We start from the raw sequence: 18,461 nt of genomic DNA on the forward strand, positions 1-18,461 counted from the left end.
CACCCCAGGCCAACTGAGTTGCCACTCTGCAAATTGTCTTGGAGAAGGAAAGGTGGCAATTAGAAGTATAAAAGAAAGAAAAAGAAACCTTCCTGTGTAGATTCCCAGACAAAGAAGAGTGTCCGTCCTGTTTCTAAAGTCAAATCAAGCAAAACAAGGGAGGAAAGCATGGGGTGATACTGCAGGAAGTTGCATGGGTCACTGCAGGTACAGGAAAATCACATGCAAACTCATGGTGGAGCGACGGGCGGACACAAAATGGAAGGACACAAGACAGCATCTCATCAGATTTGACTCTGGCTCGTTTGAAGCCAATCCTAACCCACCAAAGAACAGCAGCTCTGGGTCTGCTTGGCCTTGGCTGTGCGTTGTTGACACAGTGGAAGGGGGAAAGGCGTGGGGGGAACAGTCAAATGGCTCCTGAGATATTTTACTGCTGGCAGGCCAGTCATGTGCACAACTCCCTTATCAGACTTACAGATTCTCTATGTAAGAACAACAGGACATTCTCCCCACTTCTCCCCTTGGAACTACTGCCCCATGGATGGAAGGCATTCAGGAGGCAAGTACTAGCTGAGAAAACTCTGGAACACAAGCCCACAGACAGACCTCACACCAGTGTCCCAGCCCCCTTACTCGTTTACTGTGTGTAGCAGGAAAAAACGAACTGGACTTGTTTGTTTGCGTTCCAATATAAATTTCTGATAAGGATCAACTCCACTTCCGGGTAGTCACCACAGGAACGTGGAGTTGGGCTTGAATGGGCAGGCGGGTTGGAGCAAGGCAGGGATTGTGTTCACAGGGAAGGAAACCTTCCAACGGAGCAAACTGCCATCAGGTTATCGGTAATCGTAGGTGTCTGTCAGATACGCGAACCTGGTGAATCAGCGCCATCTGGTGGATAGACGGAGCACTGCTGGCAATCCAATGTCAATGGTTCTAAGCCTCCAGTGTGTGATACTAGGGTATTCTTCATACATTGTATTAATTCTAGAAAAGAGAAGCCCCTACTGATCTGCTCACGTTTAAATTCCTAAATTAACAAGAATCCTATTAGTGACACTCAAATTAATTAACGTGGTGTCCCCAGCCACACTGAATCTTATAATTACACTCTACAAATGAAATAGACTTTACTGTAACTTTCCCCTAAGGACCTGTAAGTCCTATTTCCACCCACAGTTGCGGCCTGGTTGCTTCTGATCAGACATTGCTGTATTGATCAGAATGCAGGAAGGGCTGTGTGAGAGGTACCCTTCAGACCATTGACGCATTCGACACACTGTGACTAGAAGGTCTCAGTTCTGGACTCCAGCTCACGTGAGTGCTACCCTCAAGAAGTCTGCCGACAGGTAGGAGAGTAGCCAAGAAACAACTAACAAGGTTAACAAGATGAGGTCAGAGGAACCTGTAATTTGTAACTGGTAATAAGCCTGTAATTTTAATTGGTAATATGAGAAGGGAAGGAGAGAACAGGGAATAAAAAGGGCCATCAACTGTCTCTTAAAAGTGGTATTTGAGAGCCAAAGAGGGAGTAGTTTTCTCCTGATAAAGTTTGCTGTGTGTGTGTTGTTGTTTTGATTTGCTTTTGAGACAGGAGGTCACGCCGTAGTCCAGACTGATGTCGCAGTAATCTCCCTGCCACAGCCTCCCAGTGCTGGGATTACAGGCACAAACCACCAGGCCTGGCTACTGAAATTTGTTTAAAACAAAGACAAAACTGGCCAGACATGGTAGGACACATCTTTAATCTTAGCACTTGGGAGACAGAGGCAGGCGGATCTCTGTTTGAGACCAGCCTGCTCTACATAGTGAGTTCCAAGCCAGGAAGCCTCGCTACACAGTCTCAAAAACAAGGCTGAGAGATGATTCATGGGTTAAGAAACTGGGTTCTTCCAGAAGACCTGGGTTCGATTCCCAGCTCCTACAAGGCAGTTTCCAATTATCTGCAACGCCAGTTCTGCGGGATATTGTGCCCTCTTCTGGCCTCCTCAGGCACTGAACACACATGTACAGACACACAAACAAAACACCCATATACATAACAAAATAAAATACATTAAAAATAAATAAATAGGGGCTGGAGAGATGGCTCAGAGGTTAAGAGCATTGCCTGCTCTTCCAAAGGTCCTGAGTTCAATTCCCAGCAACCACATGGTGGCTCACAACCATCTGTAATGAGGTCTGGTGCCCTCTTCTGGCCTGCAGTCATACACACAGTCAGAATATAGTATATATAATAAATAAATATTTAAATAAATAAATAAATAAATAAATAAATAAATAAATAAATCTAAAACAAAACCATCACAAGGAGCAAGCCTGGCTGAGCATGGTAGTATATACACTTTTAATCCCTGTCCTCAGGGGGCAAAGGCAGGTAGATCTCTTCACTTGAGGCCAGCCTGATCTACATAGTTCCAGATCAGTCCAGATTACAAAGTGAGATTTTGTCTTTTAGTTTAGATTTTGTTTGTTAGTTTGTTTTTTGCTTTTTGAGACAGGGTTTCTTTGTGTAGCCTTGGCTGTCCTGGAACTCTGTAGACCAGGTTGACCTCAAACTCAAGAGATCAGCCTGCCTCTGCCTCTGCCTCCTAGTGCAGAGATTAAAGGTAAGCCTCTGTCTAAAAAAAAAAAAAATCAAAGACAAACAAACAAACAAACAAAAAACCACTGCCTATAGTAAGTTTCAGTCTCTAGCTTCAAAAAACGTTTTTGGGGCTGGAGAGATGGCTCCGAGGTTAAGAGCATTGACTGCTCTTCCAGAGGTCCTGAGTTCAATTCCCAGCAACCACATGATGGCTCACAACCATCTGTAATGAGATCTGGTGCCCTCTTCTGGTGTGTGGGAAGCAGAATGTTGTACACATAATAAATAAATAAATAAATAAATAAATAAATAAATAAATAAATAAAAACAAAAAACGTTTTTGTCTTTTTTTTTTTTTTTTTTTTGGTTTTTCGAGACAGGGTTTCTCTGTGGTTTTGGAGCCTGTCCTGGAACTAGCTCTTGTAGACCAGGCTGGTCTCGAACTCACAGAGATCCGCCTGCCTCTGCCTCCCGAGTGCTGGGATTAAAGGCGTGCGCCACCACCGCCCGGCGTTTTTGTCTTTTTTGTAAAATTGATGTGTGTGTGTGTGTGTGTGTGTGTGTGTGTGTGTGTGTGTGTTGATGTGTTTTGCCGGCACCTGTGTACAGTATGCGTGCACTGCCCTCAGAGGCCATAAGAGGGCACCAGATCTGTAGTTGCAGATAGTCCTGAACTGCTGCAAAAGGTGCTGGAAATTAACCCTGAAGCCAGTACTTTCCTTTTTTTCTTTCTTTCTTTCTTTTTTTTTTTTTTAATTATTCTTGGGTTTTTCGAGACAGGGTTTCTCTGTGTAACAGCCCTGACTGTCCTGGAATTCACTCTGTAGACCAGGCCCGCCTTGAACTCACAAAACATCTGCCTGCCCCTGCCTCCCAAGTGCACGTGCCACCATGCCCGGATGAAGCCAGCACTCTTAACCTCTGAGTCATCTCTCAAGTTTTTAAAACGTACCTCTGAGTCTTCTTTAAGAAACTTTTCCTTGACTCCTTCGGTTTTTGCCTTCAGATCCAATGAATGCCGGAGCTCTGTTAGGAATTCAGCAGCATTCTTGGATTCTCTGCCACGTCTTTAACCCTGAACATCACTGGGATACTCCCAAAGGGTCATCAGGACTCAGAGGGTCAAAATCTAGAAAACAATGAAAATATCACTGATTAGTTTTTTGTCAACTTGACACAAGCTAGAGTCATCTGGAAAGAGGAATCTAAACTGAGAAAATGCCCCCACCAGATGGTTTGGAGGCAGGTCTGTGGCCATTGTCTTGATTGGTTATTGATGTATTTATTTATTCTATTTCAATTCTTTAATTCTATCTTAATTCTTAAGTCCTGGGAAGGTGATCCTGGTATAAGAAAGTATAAGAAAACAAACTGAGCCAGGCCCAGTTGTGGTGCACACTTTTAACCCTAGCACTCAGGTGACAGAGGCAGGTGGATCTCCGTGAGTTCGAGGCCAGTCTGGTCTACAGAGAGCAGGTGCCAGGACAGGCTCCAAAGCCACACAGAGAAACCCTGTCTGGGGGGGGGGGGGGGGAAGGGAGAGAAAAAGGAAGAAGCAAACTAAGCAAGCCGTGGAGACCAAGCCAGTATTCAGTGTTCTTAGTGGCTCTATTTCAGACCTGCCTCCAGGTTCCTCCCTTGAGTTCCTGCCCTGACTTCCCTCAGTGACGGGCAGTGATGTGAAACCATAAGTCAAATAAACCTTTTCTCCACACGCTGCTTTTGGTCGTGGTGTCAGAAGGCAAACTAAGACAGTTAGCATTGTCAGGCTGAGGCAGGATGAGGAGCTCAGCGTCGTCCTCAGCCACACACGCAATTTGAGGCCAGGGTGAACTGGCTACGCAGACTCTGTCTTCTAAAATCAACAATAAAGGCAAGAGGAAACTGGAAGGATAACACTGAGATAGAGAAGGGCACGTGATCAAAGGAACAAAACCTGAAAATCTGCTCAGACTTTCCTCCTACAGAGCTCAGGTTCGAGACCCCACGGCAGTAAGACTGCCCATCCCATTAACTGTTTACCCTGCCTTCCCTAAGCACCAAGCCACCAGCTTTCCCACAAATCATTTTCCATCTTTTCCTGGTGATATTAAGGGGTATAGCATGAGCCAGGTGTGGTGGCAAACATCTGTAACCGCAGTTTTTGGGAGGAGGAAAGAGGATCAGGAACCCAAGATCATTCTCAGCTACACAACTAATGCAAGGCCAGCCTGGCTTACAATATAATATATATATATTATATATATATAATATATATATATATTATATATATATAATATTATATATATATATAATATATATATATATATGGTTCAGCACTTAGTAACAGCACTTGCTCTTACAGAGGATCTGGGTTGGATTCCCAGCACCCACATGGTAGCTCACAATCATCTGTAACTCCAGCTTCAGATCTGACACATAAGTGGTACACTTACACACACACAGGCAAACACTCATACACATTGCGTTAGGCAGGGTTCTCTGGAAGAGCAGAACAGACAGAATGGAGACAATAGAAGGAAATGTGTCTCATACATTTCCTTAGTGGTGCGAGCACTTGCTGCTCTTTCCGACAGCCTAGGTTCAGTTTCCAGTGCCCATACGGTAGTGAATAACTGTCCTTTAGTCCCAGGGGACCCACTGCTCTCTTCTGACCTTGGCCACCAGGCATGCACTGTGGTGCACATGGTTACATGCAGGCAAAACACTCACATAAAACAAAATAAAAACTTTAAAACAATTTTTAAAAATTCTCTGGTAGAGGACCCAAGTTTGGTTCCCAGCACCCATGCTGGGCAGCTCAAACCAGCTGGAACTGCAGTTCCAGAGAGACTGACAGTCCTCTGGACTGGGAATACCGCATTCACATAACAGCTCATTCCTTTAATCCCAGCACTTGGGAGGCAGAGACAGGTGGATCTCTCAATTCAAGGCCAGCCTGGTCTACGGAGCGAGTTCCAGGACAACCAGGGCTATACAGAGAAATTCTGCAAAAAAAAAAAAAAAAAAAAAAAACCCACAAAAATAATGTCTCTGGTGTGAAACCCGCCAGTAGAACCTGTCAGTTGGGAGCAGCGTGGGCCTCGGTAGGTGAGTAAACTAAGTAAACTGGGGAAAAGGTCCCTTTGGTTTTTGTACTGCTTCTGGTGGACCCAAACGTTCTGCTGCCTTTGTGTATCACCCCATGACTGACATGATTTTAAGTCTCACTGAGCAAATTCAGGAAAATATCAATTTAGTTTCAAGAAATCATACAATTCAACCAAGTTCATACACAAAGGATCCTGATGGCGGTGTAAAACGCTTCATATGGGTGACAATCACAGTGTGATTGGCTCCATGAATGTTCAAAGCTTTCCTGTGTAAAATTGGATGGGCAGCTATCTATCAGTAGTGAGGAGATGGTTAAAGCACTTGCTGTGTGAGGACTGGAGCTTGGGTCCCCAGAATGCCTCTAACTGCCCAGATGGGCATGGTGGCTCCCTTGTAATTCTGTCCTCAGAAGGTGGAGACAGGTTCCCCAGAGCATGCTGGCTAAAGTTGGGTAACCACACAGCCAAGCTCTGGGTTTGATTTAAGGACCCGGCTTCCGTGAATTCTATGATCAAGGATGATTCCCCTACCCAGGTCTGACCTCTATAGGCACACCACACTCCCCACTCCATGCACACACATATGCAAAAACATGTATATATACACATACACAGCACAGCACACACACACACACACACACATACAAATGGAAAAGAAAAACTATATAGCAAGAATGTGTCTGTATATTTCTACCTTACTTTCATAATACATTTTTATGAGGAAAAAGATAGTTCCGTATCTACTTTAAATTTTTTTTTTTTTTTTGGTTTTTCGAGACAGGGTTTCTCAGTGGTTTTGGAGCCTGTCCTGGAACTAGTTCTTGTAGACCAGGCTGGTCTCGAACTCACAGAGCTCCGCCTGCCTCTGCCTCCCGAGTGCTGGGATTAAAGGCATGCGCCACCACCACCCGGCTCTACTTTAAATTTTTAAAAAATAATTTTATCTATATTTTGTCTTCATGTTATGTCTGTGTACCACATTCATGCCAAGTGCAGAGGAGGCTGCACTGGGTGTCCTGGAACTGCAGTCAGTCATAAATATAAACCAGAACATCGGTTCTGGGGATCAAACCCAGGTCCTCTGAAAGAGCAGCTGGTGACTTAAGCACTGAGCCGATTCTCCAGCCCCTCATGTCTACTTACAAAAAATACTCGAGAGGGCTGGAGAGACGGCTCAGGTTGTGAGGTGCCTGCTGCACAAGTATGAAGTCGAGTTCAGACCCACAGAACCCATATAAAAACCAGGTCTCCTGGCATGTGGCTGTAACCCAGCACTAGGGATGGATGCTGGGGTAGACGTGGGGATTCACTGGGCTCAGCAGCCTAGTCACCAGGGTATGGTGACCAAGGCTACATGAAACCCTTTCTCAGTACACCAAACAGTGGGGTGTGTGTGTGTGTGCACCTGTGAGTGCACATCAGGGTGGGGTGGTGCATATTTGTAATCCCAGCACCTTCAAAGCAAAGGCAGGGGCCCAGACCCATCCACACTATCTCAAAAAGCAAAGGGAGGGCCAGTTAGACGGCTTGGGGGAAAGGCCTTGCCATTTAAGCCTAACCACCTGAGTTTTATCTTTAGAGCTACATGAAGATGGAAGCAGAGAGAGAACTCCAGAGTTCCATCAGACCACTATATCCCCAAAGCCATTTAATGATCAGAATTGGTGAAATCAGTATTAAATAATGGCTTGAAATTTTGTATTAAAGGGGCTGGAGAGGTGGGCGGTTGTGGTGCATCCTTTAATCCCGGCACTTGAGAGGCAGAGGCAGGGGATCTCAGTGAGTTCCAGGACAGCCAGGACAGTTACAGAAAGGGGGAGCAGGGCTAGCTGGAGAGAGGATGGCTCAGTAATTAAGGCACCAATTGCACTTGCAGAGCACTGGAGTTTAGTTCCCAGGCCCCAAGACAGCTTACAACCTCCTGGTAACTCCAGCTCTGGGGACCCACTGGTCAAACACACACAAAGAAGTTTCCTACACACAAAACACAAAGCTTGTTTATTTTTTTTTTGTTTTGTTTTGTGGAGGCCCGAAAATGTGAGCCTATTTCCACGTTGACCAAAGGTCAGAGAGTTCCTTCAAGGTTACTGTATTCCTACCTCAGTTCCAACAGACGTTTGTATCAGAGTTCTGCTCTCTTAAGGTCAACAGGTGTTGGTAACAGACAGATCTTGTATTTCAGGAATAGAGAAGTAGGTATGTTTCTACCTCAAACAAAAGTCCAAGGATCCGACTAAGAGTCCAGTTCCTTTAAGGAGATAACATTGGATTCCACCCAGGGAGTAGGTTGCCTACAGAATGTTTTGTTCTGGCAACAGAAAGTTTAACTAGGATGTAACCCATGACCTTCAACTGCTCTGTTCATTTCCTTGTATCATGTTAATGCAGGTTTTTTGTTTTTCTTTTAGCTTTCTCCTACCTTTTGGGGTCAGGGGTATTTAAAGCAATTGGAAATTAAACATGGGTGATTTCAGTATTCACTGGAACTCCCTCCTGGTACTATTCTATTTTTATTTGCGTCTTCATATACTATTTCTAAATCCCCATGCCCCTACCCTAGCGATTGGTATTTTTGTCGAGGCTGGTCCCTGACTTTTTTTTTTAATTTTTTATGACAGGGTTTCTCTTAGCTTTGAAGCCTGTCCTGGAACTAGCTGTTGTAGACCAGGCTGCCTCTGCCTCCTGAGTGCTGGGATTAAAGGTGTGTACCACCACTGCCCAGCCCTTCGTTGCTGTTTTTAAAATCTTAAAAGGCTGAGAACTGAGTATGTAGCATAGTGTATGGTACTTCTCTAACCTAGGTAAGATCCTGGGGGCACTGGAGAGATGGCTCAGCAGTTAAGAGCACTGACTGCTCTTTCAGAGGTACTGAGTTCAATTCCTAGCACCCACATGGAGGCTTACAACCACCTAGAACTAAGTCTCCTGGGATCATCTGTGTACAGATAGATGTATATGTAAACAAAACATCCTAGGACCTACATGGTAATTCACAACTATCCTAATTCCAGTTACCAAGAATTTGAGAAGACCCCAACACTGAACAAGAAAGAAAAGTAGAAGGGAAGAGGGCAGGGGGAGAAGGGAATGGCAGCTGCTAGAGCTGTAGAGCAGGCCCTGACTTTAGAAATCTCACCTCTTAGAAGGGATTGTTGGCAGCCAGGCAGCGGTGCACTGCACACCTCAGCTCTTAGGAGGCTAAGCAGGGCGGGTAGACTTAGCAACAGGGTTTCTCTGAGTAGCTTAGGAGCCCATCTCTGGCCTGGAACTCAGAGATCCACTTGCCTTTGCCTCCTGAGTGCTGGGAGGCAATGGTGGCACAGCCTTTAATCCTAATACTCAGGATGGGAGGCAGAGGCACCTCTTTGTGAGTTCAAGGCCACCTTAGACTATGGAGAAAGTTTCAGGACAGGGGCTAAGAAGCCATTTATCTGACCCAGATGTCTGATTAACTCTGAAAACTGTCACATAATATCAAAACCAATGTAAAATAATACATAAAATATCACATAGCATTAAATTGCAAATATATTTATTACAATTTACAGATTAGTTAATAATTATATACAAATATAATCTGAGCTATAAAATCTCCACTAGTTACATTTAAAATCATTGATCTGAAGAAGCCAACTCAAATCTTGTTCCCAAACTTAACCTTAAATTGTAAAAATTAAAATCTGAGAGCTTTGATTTCAAGTTACAGGTGAAGGGTTGCCCATTTCAGCACTCAGAAAGGCGGACCCCCATCTGCAGAGCCCATGACATCTATGCAGGTCCTTACAGCACCACTGCAAGACTCCAGTGCGTAAAATACGCAGCTACAACCTCCACACCATACCTGGCCTTGGAGGTGTTCTTTCCTTGGGAGGGACCTGACATCTGGGACTGGGATGACAATAATTTTGTTCTTCTTCAGTCAATTTGTAAAGGTCCTTTTGTCCTTGCCACCACATCTGTAGGCAGGCAGTGTACCAAGTATTCTAACCAGTTGTTTCCTCATGAGATGGTAAAGGTGGAATCTGGAACAATTTTCAAACACCCAGGGAAAGTACAGATGTCCCACTCCCTGCAAATACACAGGTTCTGGGTCTCAGAAACACAAAACACTAAGTGTCTGAAATCAAACGCTAAACTGCAGTCTGGTTTTTAAAAATGTCTATGCACTGCCACAGTTTTCCTTCCTAAGCCCACATGCCTGCTTTCCAAATGACACAGCTTTCTAACTAGCCCATTTCCACAGCACTGTACCAGTTCACTAAATGCAGGTGCACTAATTACACAGAATGAGGGTTCTGCAAAACTAAGACCAACTTTCCTGGTGCTGCAGTCTTAGTGTATGTGAATGAGGCAGACCTTAGAGCACATCAAACGGAAATAACCAGGGAGATCAGAAACTGAGGTAGTTAGGCTGCGAGCTCTTCTGGAAAAACTCCTCCCCATGACCAATTTAGTGGACCCCTCTTTTGTTCGTGTCCCCACTACCCATGGCAGGAGGCACAAGCTAAGAACTGACCACTAAAGAGGTGGTTAAACATACCTCAACCTAGCATACGCACAGCGGATAAAGCTAACTGAATAAACCAGGCATACTACTCAACACAGACTATTCAAGATCAAGCTTTGGGTAAGACTTTCTGGCTGTTCTAGCTATACTTTATGCTTTCCTCGAAGAAAGGGCCTCACCATTGCTTCTCTATGAAACAGAACACAATAAACCTGGATACTGAAGTTTGTATTTGACATTTCACACTTAAAAATGCAGAACTACCTAATCCAAGTTTACAGTGTTACCATGACAGGTTTTAAAAGTGACAGTGCTGAGGCAGGGTGTAAGTAACACTGGCTTTCTGTTAAGAGGACATAAAACAAAACTGAATTTCTGAGATGTCTGCATATTCCTCCTAGGAAAATTCTAGGCTTTCAAGTATAAAAACTGAATGCCTACAATGCAAAGATTACTTCCTAGGGCGCTTTATACAGTTCCTACCACTGGGAGTTAAAGAGCCACACTGAACCAGAACTACAACACAGAAAACTTCCAAAGGGACAGTTTGCAAAGAAATCAAACATGCTAGATGTTAAAGTTTGGCAGAGCAGCTGGGCACCACAGTGTAGGTCTTTAAAAAACACACCAACACAGCTTTCCCAGGCAAGAAAGTACTGCATTTGTGGGTTTGTGGTGGTCCTTGGGAATAGCTTAAATAGACCTAGATATAGAAAAAACTCTGGATGTGTGACACACACATGTGCAATCCTAGCAAGAAAACAAGAGGATCTTTCAAAGGCATCCTTAGCTAAGAATTGAATTCAAGGCTAGCCTAGACCACACAAGACAGATTCTTTAAATTAAAAAAAAATAAAAAATAAAAAAAAGAGGGGGGATATTCACCATGTTTTCAAGTGCTACAACCATGTCTTTTAAGTTGAGAACATGTACAATAGGTTTAGCTTTAGGGTAAATAGGTCAAATCTATGAAAGTGGAAAAAAGTGCAAGCATAGCCTATATATACATAGGCTATATATACACTCAGGAAATTAAAGCAGAAGGATTGCCATGAGCCCAAGGCCATAGTGAGACCTTGCCTCAAAATATATAAACACATATACATATATACAAAAAACCAAAAGCCCATTCACTTTAGAATACGAAAAGCACAAGAACCCAAAGTTTTTAGATAAGTATGCATACTTTAAATTAAAACTGAACATGTAGTACTGGTGATTGAACCCAAAGCCTTGCACGAATTAAAATTGAATATGTAGTACTAGGGACTGAACCCAGAGCCTTGCACATGCAGGCAAGTGTCCTCTGCTACTAACTATATCCCCAGCCTCCTTTTCCATTTTCATTTTAAGGTAAGGCCCAGGCAGACCTTGAATTTTCCATCCTCCAGTCTTGATCTCCAAAGTAACTGGAATTACAGGTCTGGGAAGAAACTTTTCTGTGCCAGGCATGGTGATGCAAGCTTTTAATCCCAGTACTCAGGACAGGAGGCAGAGGCAGGGGGATCTCTGTGAGTTTGAGGCCAGTTGAATCTACAGAGCAAGTTCCAGGACAGCCAGGGCTATACAAAGAAACCCTGTCTCAAAAAACCAAACCAAACAAACCAAAAATATCCAACAATCTTTTGTTTTGTTTGTCCCTTAAGACCTGGTCTCAGCATGTAGCCCCAGCCCGAAGCCTACTATGTAAACCTGGCTGCCCTCTGCCTCTCCAGAAGTATTGAAAGTGCAAAGTAACAACTTAAAGGGTCCCCTTTCACCTCCAGGAAGCAGAGGATATTTATAACCACATCCAGTTGGGCATGGTGGCACAGGAAGCAGAGGCAAGAAGATATCAATTTCAAGGCCAGCCTGGTTTACACACAAAGACCTAGGCCAACCAGAATTATGGAGTAAGACCCTCTCTCAAAAACACAAACACCACATCCAACTAAATAGGAAAAGGGAAGATTAAAAACTAGAGATTCTTCATTATCAGAGTTGGTGTTTCTAATGAGACACATCACCCAAAAATAATTCAACTACATCACTAAACACAAGTTGTTTCTTTAAAAACATGTCCAAGGACAGCTGCCAATATTTGTTTTTAAGAGAAACCTCTCAAGCAAGAGAGAGTGTGGGCCAGGGCTGCAGCTTGTTCACTTGTCTTAACATTGCTGAACAACAGTGAGTGCTCCTGGAGTCTACTGAACATTCTTTCTCTGTGCTCAAATGTCAAGCAGTAGCCAATGGCATCTTCTGTTTCTTGAATCCGTTTCTGGAACCTGCATCCATCCCTTGCAAATTCTTCCCATGGTCCTTTGCGATCCTCATCATCACTTATATAATACTCAGTTACTTCTTCAAGAAAGGTTACCTAGAAAGACAAACCAAACGTTACTCTAGAATCTTAGAACACACACACACATATAAAATCTTTGTCCCCACTACACATGCGGGTAATGATAGCTAACAATGCTGCAGACAGAGCTGTGCATTTCTTCTCACATCTACAGACAGTCTCTTCAAGTCCAATTCTTGTTTTATGGTATTGAAAAATGAACCAGAGACAGGAACTCTGGATTTCCTATTATCAATCCCCACTATCCTTTAATTCTTAAAGAAATACAGAAATTCAGATTTTAAGTATTCTTTTCCCTAAATGAAAAAGTGTTCAGGGAGTAACCACTACAACCCTGAAGACACTCCCACGACCCCAGCACTAGAAGCTAAGGCAGATCAGAGGTACGAAGCCAGGACGGCTTACAAGAGACCCTGTCTCAAATAAGTAAATAAATAAATAAAAGTTGCTTTAAAGCGTGTTTAATAGTTACATCAGCTACTCCCACAGAGGTCTGTGGCTTTCTTTCCCTTTACATCAGGCCTAGGAATGCCCCTGAGGACAATTAGTAGCGTGTAACACCTTACTAGATATTGCATTCTAGCGCTTACCCAGTCATTGTCACTACGATAAAGAAAATAAGCACCTTTACACTGTTTACCAAATGCCAAACTTTTTCCAAAGGTTTGCAAATGTTCACATTTGATCTTTGTGCCAACCCTATGAGATATGAACCAATGCTGTTACCACTGGACAGACAAGAAACCAGGCGTCCGTAACCAGCCCAAATCCCACAGCATCTTGGTACAACTAGGATGAGAAAGTCCACAATCTGCTGCTCTGCAGTACACAAAGTATTTCACACTCCATGATCTCAAGGACTCATTCTAACAACTGGGCACCTTATTATTCTCATAAAACTAAAGAACGACAGGTAGCAGGGGCTGTTAAATAACTATCATTTAGACACAACCTCTTCTAGTTTTGGTTATTTCAGTCAGTAGTTTTAAGCTAAACTGAGACATGTGGTTGGCCTTAGCCATTCAAAGGCATGGGAAAGAATTAAGAGTTTTATTTACTCATTTATCTTTTGTTAACTCAGGTTGGAGGTGTAACTAGCTCAGTGGCGGGGTGCATGTTTAACATGGGATAGGTCCAGGATTCAACCCCCAGCATCAAAAGACAAAACAACAGGTCTTGCAACACTTGTGCAACAGATCTTAGTATATTCCCATTGGATAAGTAAGTGGATCAGGGGCATGGGAATGAAGTAACTTCCCAGGTCTGGCTGCTCCCCGCCCCCAAACACATCTCAGGCTTACTGTCCCGAGCAGAGTGCAGGTCTGCAGAGGCCAAGGCTCCTGCCACTACTCCACTTTGTTTCTTGCTGTTCCCTCTCAAAAGCATTTTTCCTATCCTGAAGAGAATAACAAGACCTGGAGATGTAGCTAAGTGATAGACCAAATTCAGGACAATCAAGGAGCTAGCTACATTCTGCAGTAAAAAATAAGTAAATAAAAAGGCTCTTACCATTTAGATATCTCCTGTGCCAAGACTAGTTTCAGAGCTGGCCCTCTGGAGCCAGTAGCTCACAACACTGTCATCTGACACTCACTGGTGCAAGTGTAAGAAACTAAAGAAACTCCCTCAACAATAAAAGACATCTTTGTGTGTGGGGGGGCATGTCTAGCAGCAAGAGAAATAAAGCAATTCAAATGCCTTGAACGTAAAGTAAACCGAATAATGATGGAATGAAAGAGCAAACACACTGTCTCACGAAGTTGTAAAGTTAGCTTGAAGGCTCACAAATATCTCTGCACTTCGGAGGCTCAGGCACCAAGCACATCATGACTTTGAGGCCAGTGTGAACTTCCATGAGTTCTAAGCCAGTTTGGGTTACATAGTGTGACCTAAAACCAAAATGGGTTGCAAATTCTAGTCAGCTTGGGGCACTGTGAGTAGCAGGAAAGCCTACCCATGTATCTCTGGCAAGTCTGGAACTCACTATGTAGACCAAGTTAGACTCCAAAACTCAGAAAATCCACCTGCCTCTACCTCCCAAGCCCTGGGATTACAGGCATACATCACCACAATCACTTCCCTTCCGGCAACAACTAGATAAGCCTAATTTGCTACTTGGGTTATCAGTAGTAGTGCTACATTAGTACATAATATATTATAATAATTACTAGTATTCCTTTGGGTTCCAATGGAGAGAAATAAAGGCACTGCTGTCAGGAAAAGAAAAGTATTAAGTATTCACAAACTACATGTGAGCCATTTTTAAACTTCAGGCCCCACCAACCTAAATGACAGCCCTGCTCCCATCTGTATACTGCATTCTCCTTCCAGAAGGGAATACTTCTCTACATTGGGAAGGGTCATTTGAGCATTTCTCAATCCAAGCACACACGCTCAGAGACCTTCCTCAAAACTATGCACAACTATGGCTCCGCAGGGAAAGTCACGCTGCTATGGCAACCATACCAAAAGACAGCAAATCATTAGTCATGTAAAAGCAAAGAAACAAACCTTTTTTCTTTTGCTATGGGTGGATTTTTCTCCAGAAAGAGTCTCTGGCAGCCCAGAGTCTGGACAATTATCTTCTGGGCTCTGTACCAGCGTCACCTTACAAGAAAGGAGGGTATGACACCCAGAAAAGGCCACCGTGGCCTCAGAAGGGGCTTGTGAGTCCTGACTGCCTTTCCAGTTCTTCCCTGACGTTTGAAAGGGAGCCTTAAAGTTGAAAAGGTTGTAGGGGTCCTCAGAACTGCAGAAAGAGTTCCACAGTCTAAGACTCTCCGCTTCATCGGCACTGGGTTCCCAGTCCTCTTCCGCCCCAGAACTATGCTCGGGGGTATCAGGAAGGGGTCCAGCTTTAGAGCTCCCCACATCGAAAAGGTCAGGCAAGGAACTCCCTGAATCGCATGGGTCTCCAGGGATAATTCTGGTAGCAGTCTGAATTGTGGCTGTAAAGTTCTGGGGATCGTAAGGATCTACACTGTAGAAAGAGTTCCAGAGGTGGCGCCCTTCCGAGACTTGTCCGTCGTCTGATTCCGACAGGGAGCCGTCACTATCAAAGCCATCATCCTCGGGATCCTCGTCCCAATCCTCACTTTCTGAGTCCGAGCCGCTTTCCAGGTCACTGGAGGCGCCTCCCAAAATATAATCGATCAGTTTGTTGCTACAAACTGGTCTGGCCGAGACAGGAAGGTCACCCTCGACGTCTGAGCCGTCAACTACACTAGTGCGGTCCTCTTCACAGGCTTTCTCCACAGCTAACTCGCAGGGCAGACTGCTTCCCTGGGGGCTTTGGGAAACTTCTTGAATCAACACGTCTATCTTTTTCTCAGTGGGCTCGGGGCTGACTCCAGGAGGGGACACCGTCTGTACTGGGTTATCTGTACAGAGCTGTGGGTCCATCCGGAGATGGCCGTGTTCCTCCTCCAGGCTGTGGTAGCCATTATCTTGGTCAGGGGTGGGTAACTCTTGCCCCTTGTTAGCCTGCAGGAATTCCAGCCGTTTCATACGAAGGTGGTGGATTTCCGGCAGGCCTTCTGTGGAAAGAGGAGGACACCTCTGCCACGTGGTTGCCGAGATCTCTGCACGCAGAGGCTGGGGGTGACAACCATCTTCAAAAAGGCAACCGCTCTCGGGGGGAAGTGTTCGGAAATCCACCAGCTGGCCAGCTCCAACGCTGTTCCGACAGCGCAGCTCCAGCTGGGGAAGGCAGTCCAGACAAGAAGGGCTCAGCAGATAAGAAACTACCTTGAAACTGCCTACGCTCTGCCCAGAGGGTGCCGAGCCAAGTTCTCGGTGGGAGACAAGACCCGCGTGAAGACTGCCGGGCAACAACTCCACCCCCCAGAGCGGCTGCTCTAGGAGAAAAGGGTGCGCTGCGGAGTCCAAAGCTCTTTCCTGGGCTGTCAGTTTCAACTCCAGGTCTGAGGATGAGTACCGCCATTGGGGTCCCTCCTCTAGCCAATCAAGGGGGCTGACAACCAAGTCTTCCGAAGAGTCCAGCTGCAGTGAACTCAAAGATTTCTGCACCGCGGCAGCGGCAGGTTCCTCCCGTCCTCTCAAGGCTCTCAGGGCGCTGTAACCTGCTACGAAATCTAGCCATCTGGTCGGAATCATGCCACCGAAAAGCTGGCTCCAAAAAACCAGCTTGTGGAACAAGGTAGGGAGCAGCGCAAAGAGCTGGGAAAGGAATCTGGTCCAGTACCTGGTCCGAGGCTTGGGCAGGGCGGAGGCAGCCAGTGCGGGGTCTCCGGAGTTTTCCCGAGAGGAAGGAGTCAGCAAGTCGGAGGAGCGAGCGGACCATCGCCGAAGGAAGGGCAGCCGGAACCAGGAGCCCATCCGAGGGGCAGGCCGCTTCCGAGGCCCGCGAGTGCCCAGCTCCATCTCCTTTCCCTGGCAGTTTCTCAAGACAGGAGCGTGGCGGGGTCGGCGGCGTCAGGGCGGGCGGGACCCGAGGCCTACACAGCCTCAGCCTTGCCCAGCCACCGAGTCGGTACCGCAGGCCGATCCCCGCGCCGGCAGAGGGAGCCCCGGGAGGGGAGGCTTCCGCGGCGGGCGGTGCACCGCACGGCTTGGCGGCCCACGCAGGCTGCGGCGGTCGCTGCCACGTCCATCCCGGCGGGGAAGGAGGCTCCCTTAGTCCGTGTGAGACCGCTCCACCATAGACCTCTCAGATCCCTCACGCGGCAGCGGCGGCGTTTCCGGAGACCGCGGCCCGCTCCCTGGCGCCAAACGCGCGGGCAGAAGGGCTAGGTGGCGGGCGAGTGCTCAGGGAAGCGAAGCCCAAAATGGCTGCAGCCGAAGACCCGGAAGCTGCCAGACGGGACTGAGATCCGAGGGCGTCTACGTCTACCGCCCAGCGCCACCTAACGTCATTCGCAGAACCCCACCCCCATCCCCCGAGAGGCGGACTTGCCTCACACTCGTGCGCGGTCGCTGATTGGCTGTGCTTGTGGTCCCTATCGGCTTCCTTACTCTGGGTAGAGCGGGCTCACACGCGGAAAGTTGCATCAGCCGGACCCGGGATGTACGCCTGCGCGGTCAATTAGCTCTGGTCTGCTAGGAGACCGCGCGCTCCACCCTCTGGGTTAAAGGGACCGGCTCGGGGAGCTAAGTGGATGTCTACAGAACCTGAGTATTCTCCTGAGCCCCTTTTTATGGGTTCGGTAAATTAGGCAGAGTGTCACTTATCTGACACGCCTATCGTTCTTCTCTTGTTGAGTGCTTAAGTAGACGTGAGTTAAGTGTGAGGTGGGTGGTGCCATATAACCTACATGCCTGGGGTGATATGACACAGATGTAGACACAGATCATCCCAAGTGCGTAATAGTTGTCAAAAACTCAAGTGACAGCTGAAGTCATTCGTGCATTCCTGTCCGCCGCTGTAGGGCTTCCAGGTCTCTAGCGTTGCCTGCGATCTAATTTGGACATCACAAAGGAAAGCGTGGTGTACAGGACAGGCTGAAGTCAGAGTGGGAAAAGTCTCTACATCTGTTGACTCCCACGCTTCTCAGCAAAGGCCTGCGCCACACACCCGGCCTTTAGTTCGCATTCTTATTTCTTCTACTTCAATCAACAGTGCAATGACAAAGTCAAGTAGGGGAGTAGTTCGAACTGAGATGGAAGATTGTTGATGTGCAAAGAGGCCAGCTGATCTTCATGCTTTGCGGGGCGTGTTCAAGGAACAAGTTATTTCTTTCCCGAAACCAAGAGTTTCTGTTGTTTACTCCCCAACAATATCTTATTACTTCTGTCTGGAAATATCTGGATTCTTAATTCTAAAAACTTTAGGAAAATGTATTAGTACTATGAGTCGCTTTTCATAGTAGAAAAGAGATCCAAGTATGCAAATTAATTACTGGAAGCTTCGGTTCCTTTTGTGAGGAAGCTAAGGGTCGGAGAGCTGTGCTCCTATTATAGTGCCTAACCAGA

General features: G+C 45.9%; 1 protein-coding gene across 1 annotated transcript; it reads right to left on the reverse strand.

The window, feature by feature from the left end:
* Positions 1-9,209: 9,209 nt before the first annotated feature.
* On the reverse strand, positions 9,210-17,361 carry Ppp1r15b (protein phosphatase 1 regulatory subunit 15B). The gene is made up of 2 exons (XM_057770239.1): positions 15,042-17,361; positions 9,210-12,545 (listed from the first exon to the last, which is right to left on the reverse strand). Exons 1-2 carry the CDS (start codon positions 16,911-16,913, stop codon positions 12,276-12,278), a joined length of 2,142 nt encoding a protein of 713 aa, XP_057626222.1. The 5' UTR covers positions 16,914-17,361; the 3' UTR covers positions 9,210-12,275.
* Between the last annotated feature and the right edge of the window lie 1,100 nt (positions 17,362-18,461).

Source organism: Chionomys nivalis, chromosome 5 (genome assembly GCF_950005125.1).
Source record: "Chionomys nivalis chromosome 5, mChiNiv1.1, whole genome shotgun sequence".
Taxonomy (NCBI): domain Eukaryota; kingdom Metazoa; phylum Chordata; class Mammalia; order Rodentia; family Cricetidae; genus Chionomys; species Chionomys nivalis.

Bases quoted from the DNA above. Each gene is read 5' to 3' on its own strand.
- Ppp1r15b (XM_057770239.1), bottom strand. From the start codon at position 16,913: ATGGAGCTGGGCACTCGCGGGCCTCGGAAGCGGCCTGCCCCTCGGATG. The intron at 12,546-15,041 runs GTTTGTTTCTTT...TTGTCTTTCTAG, and splicing joins CCCATAGCAAAAGAAAAAAG to GTAACCTTTCTTGAAGAAGT.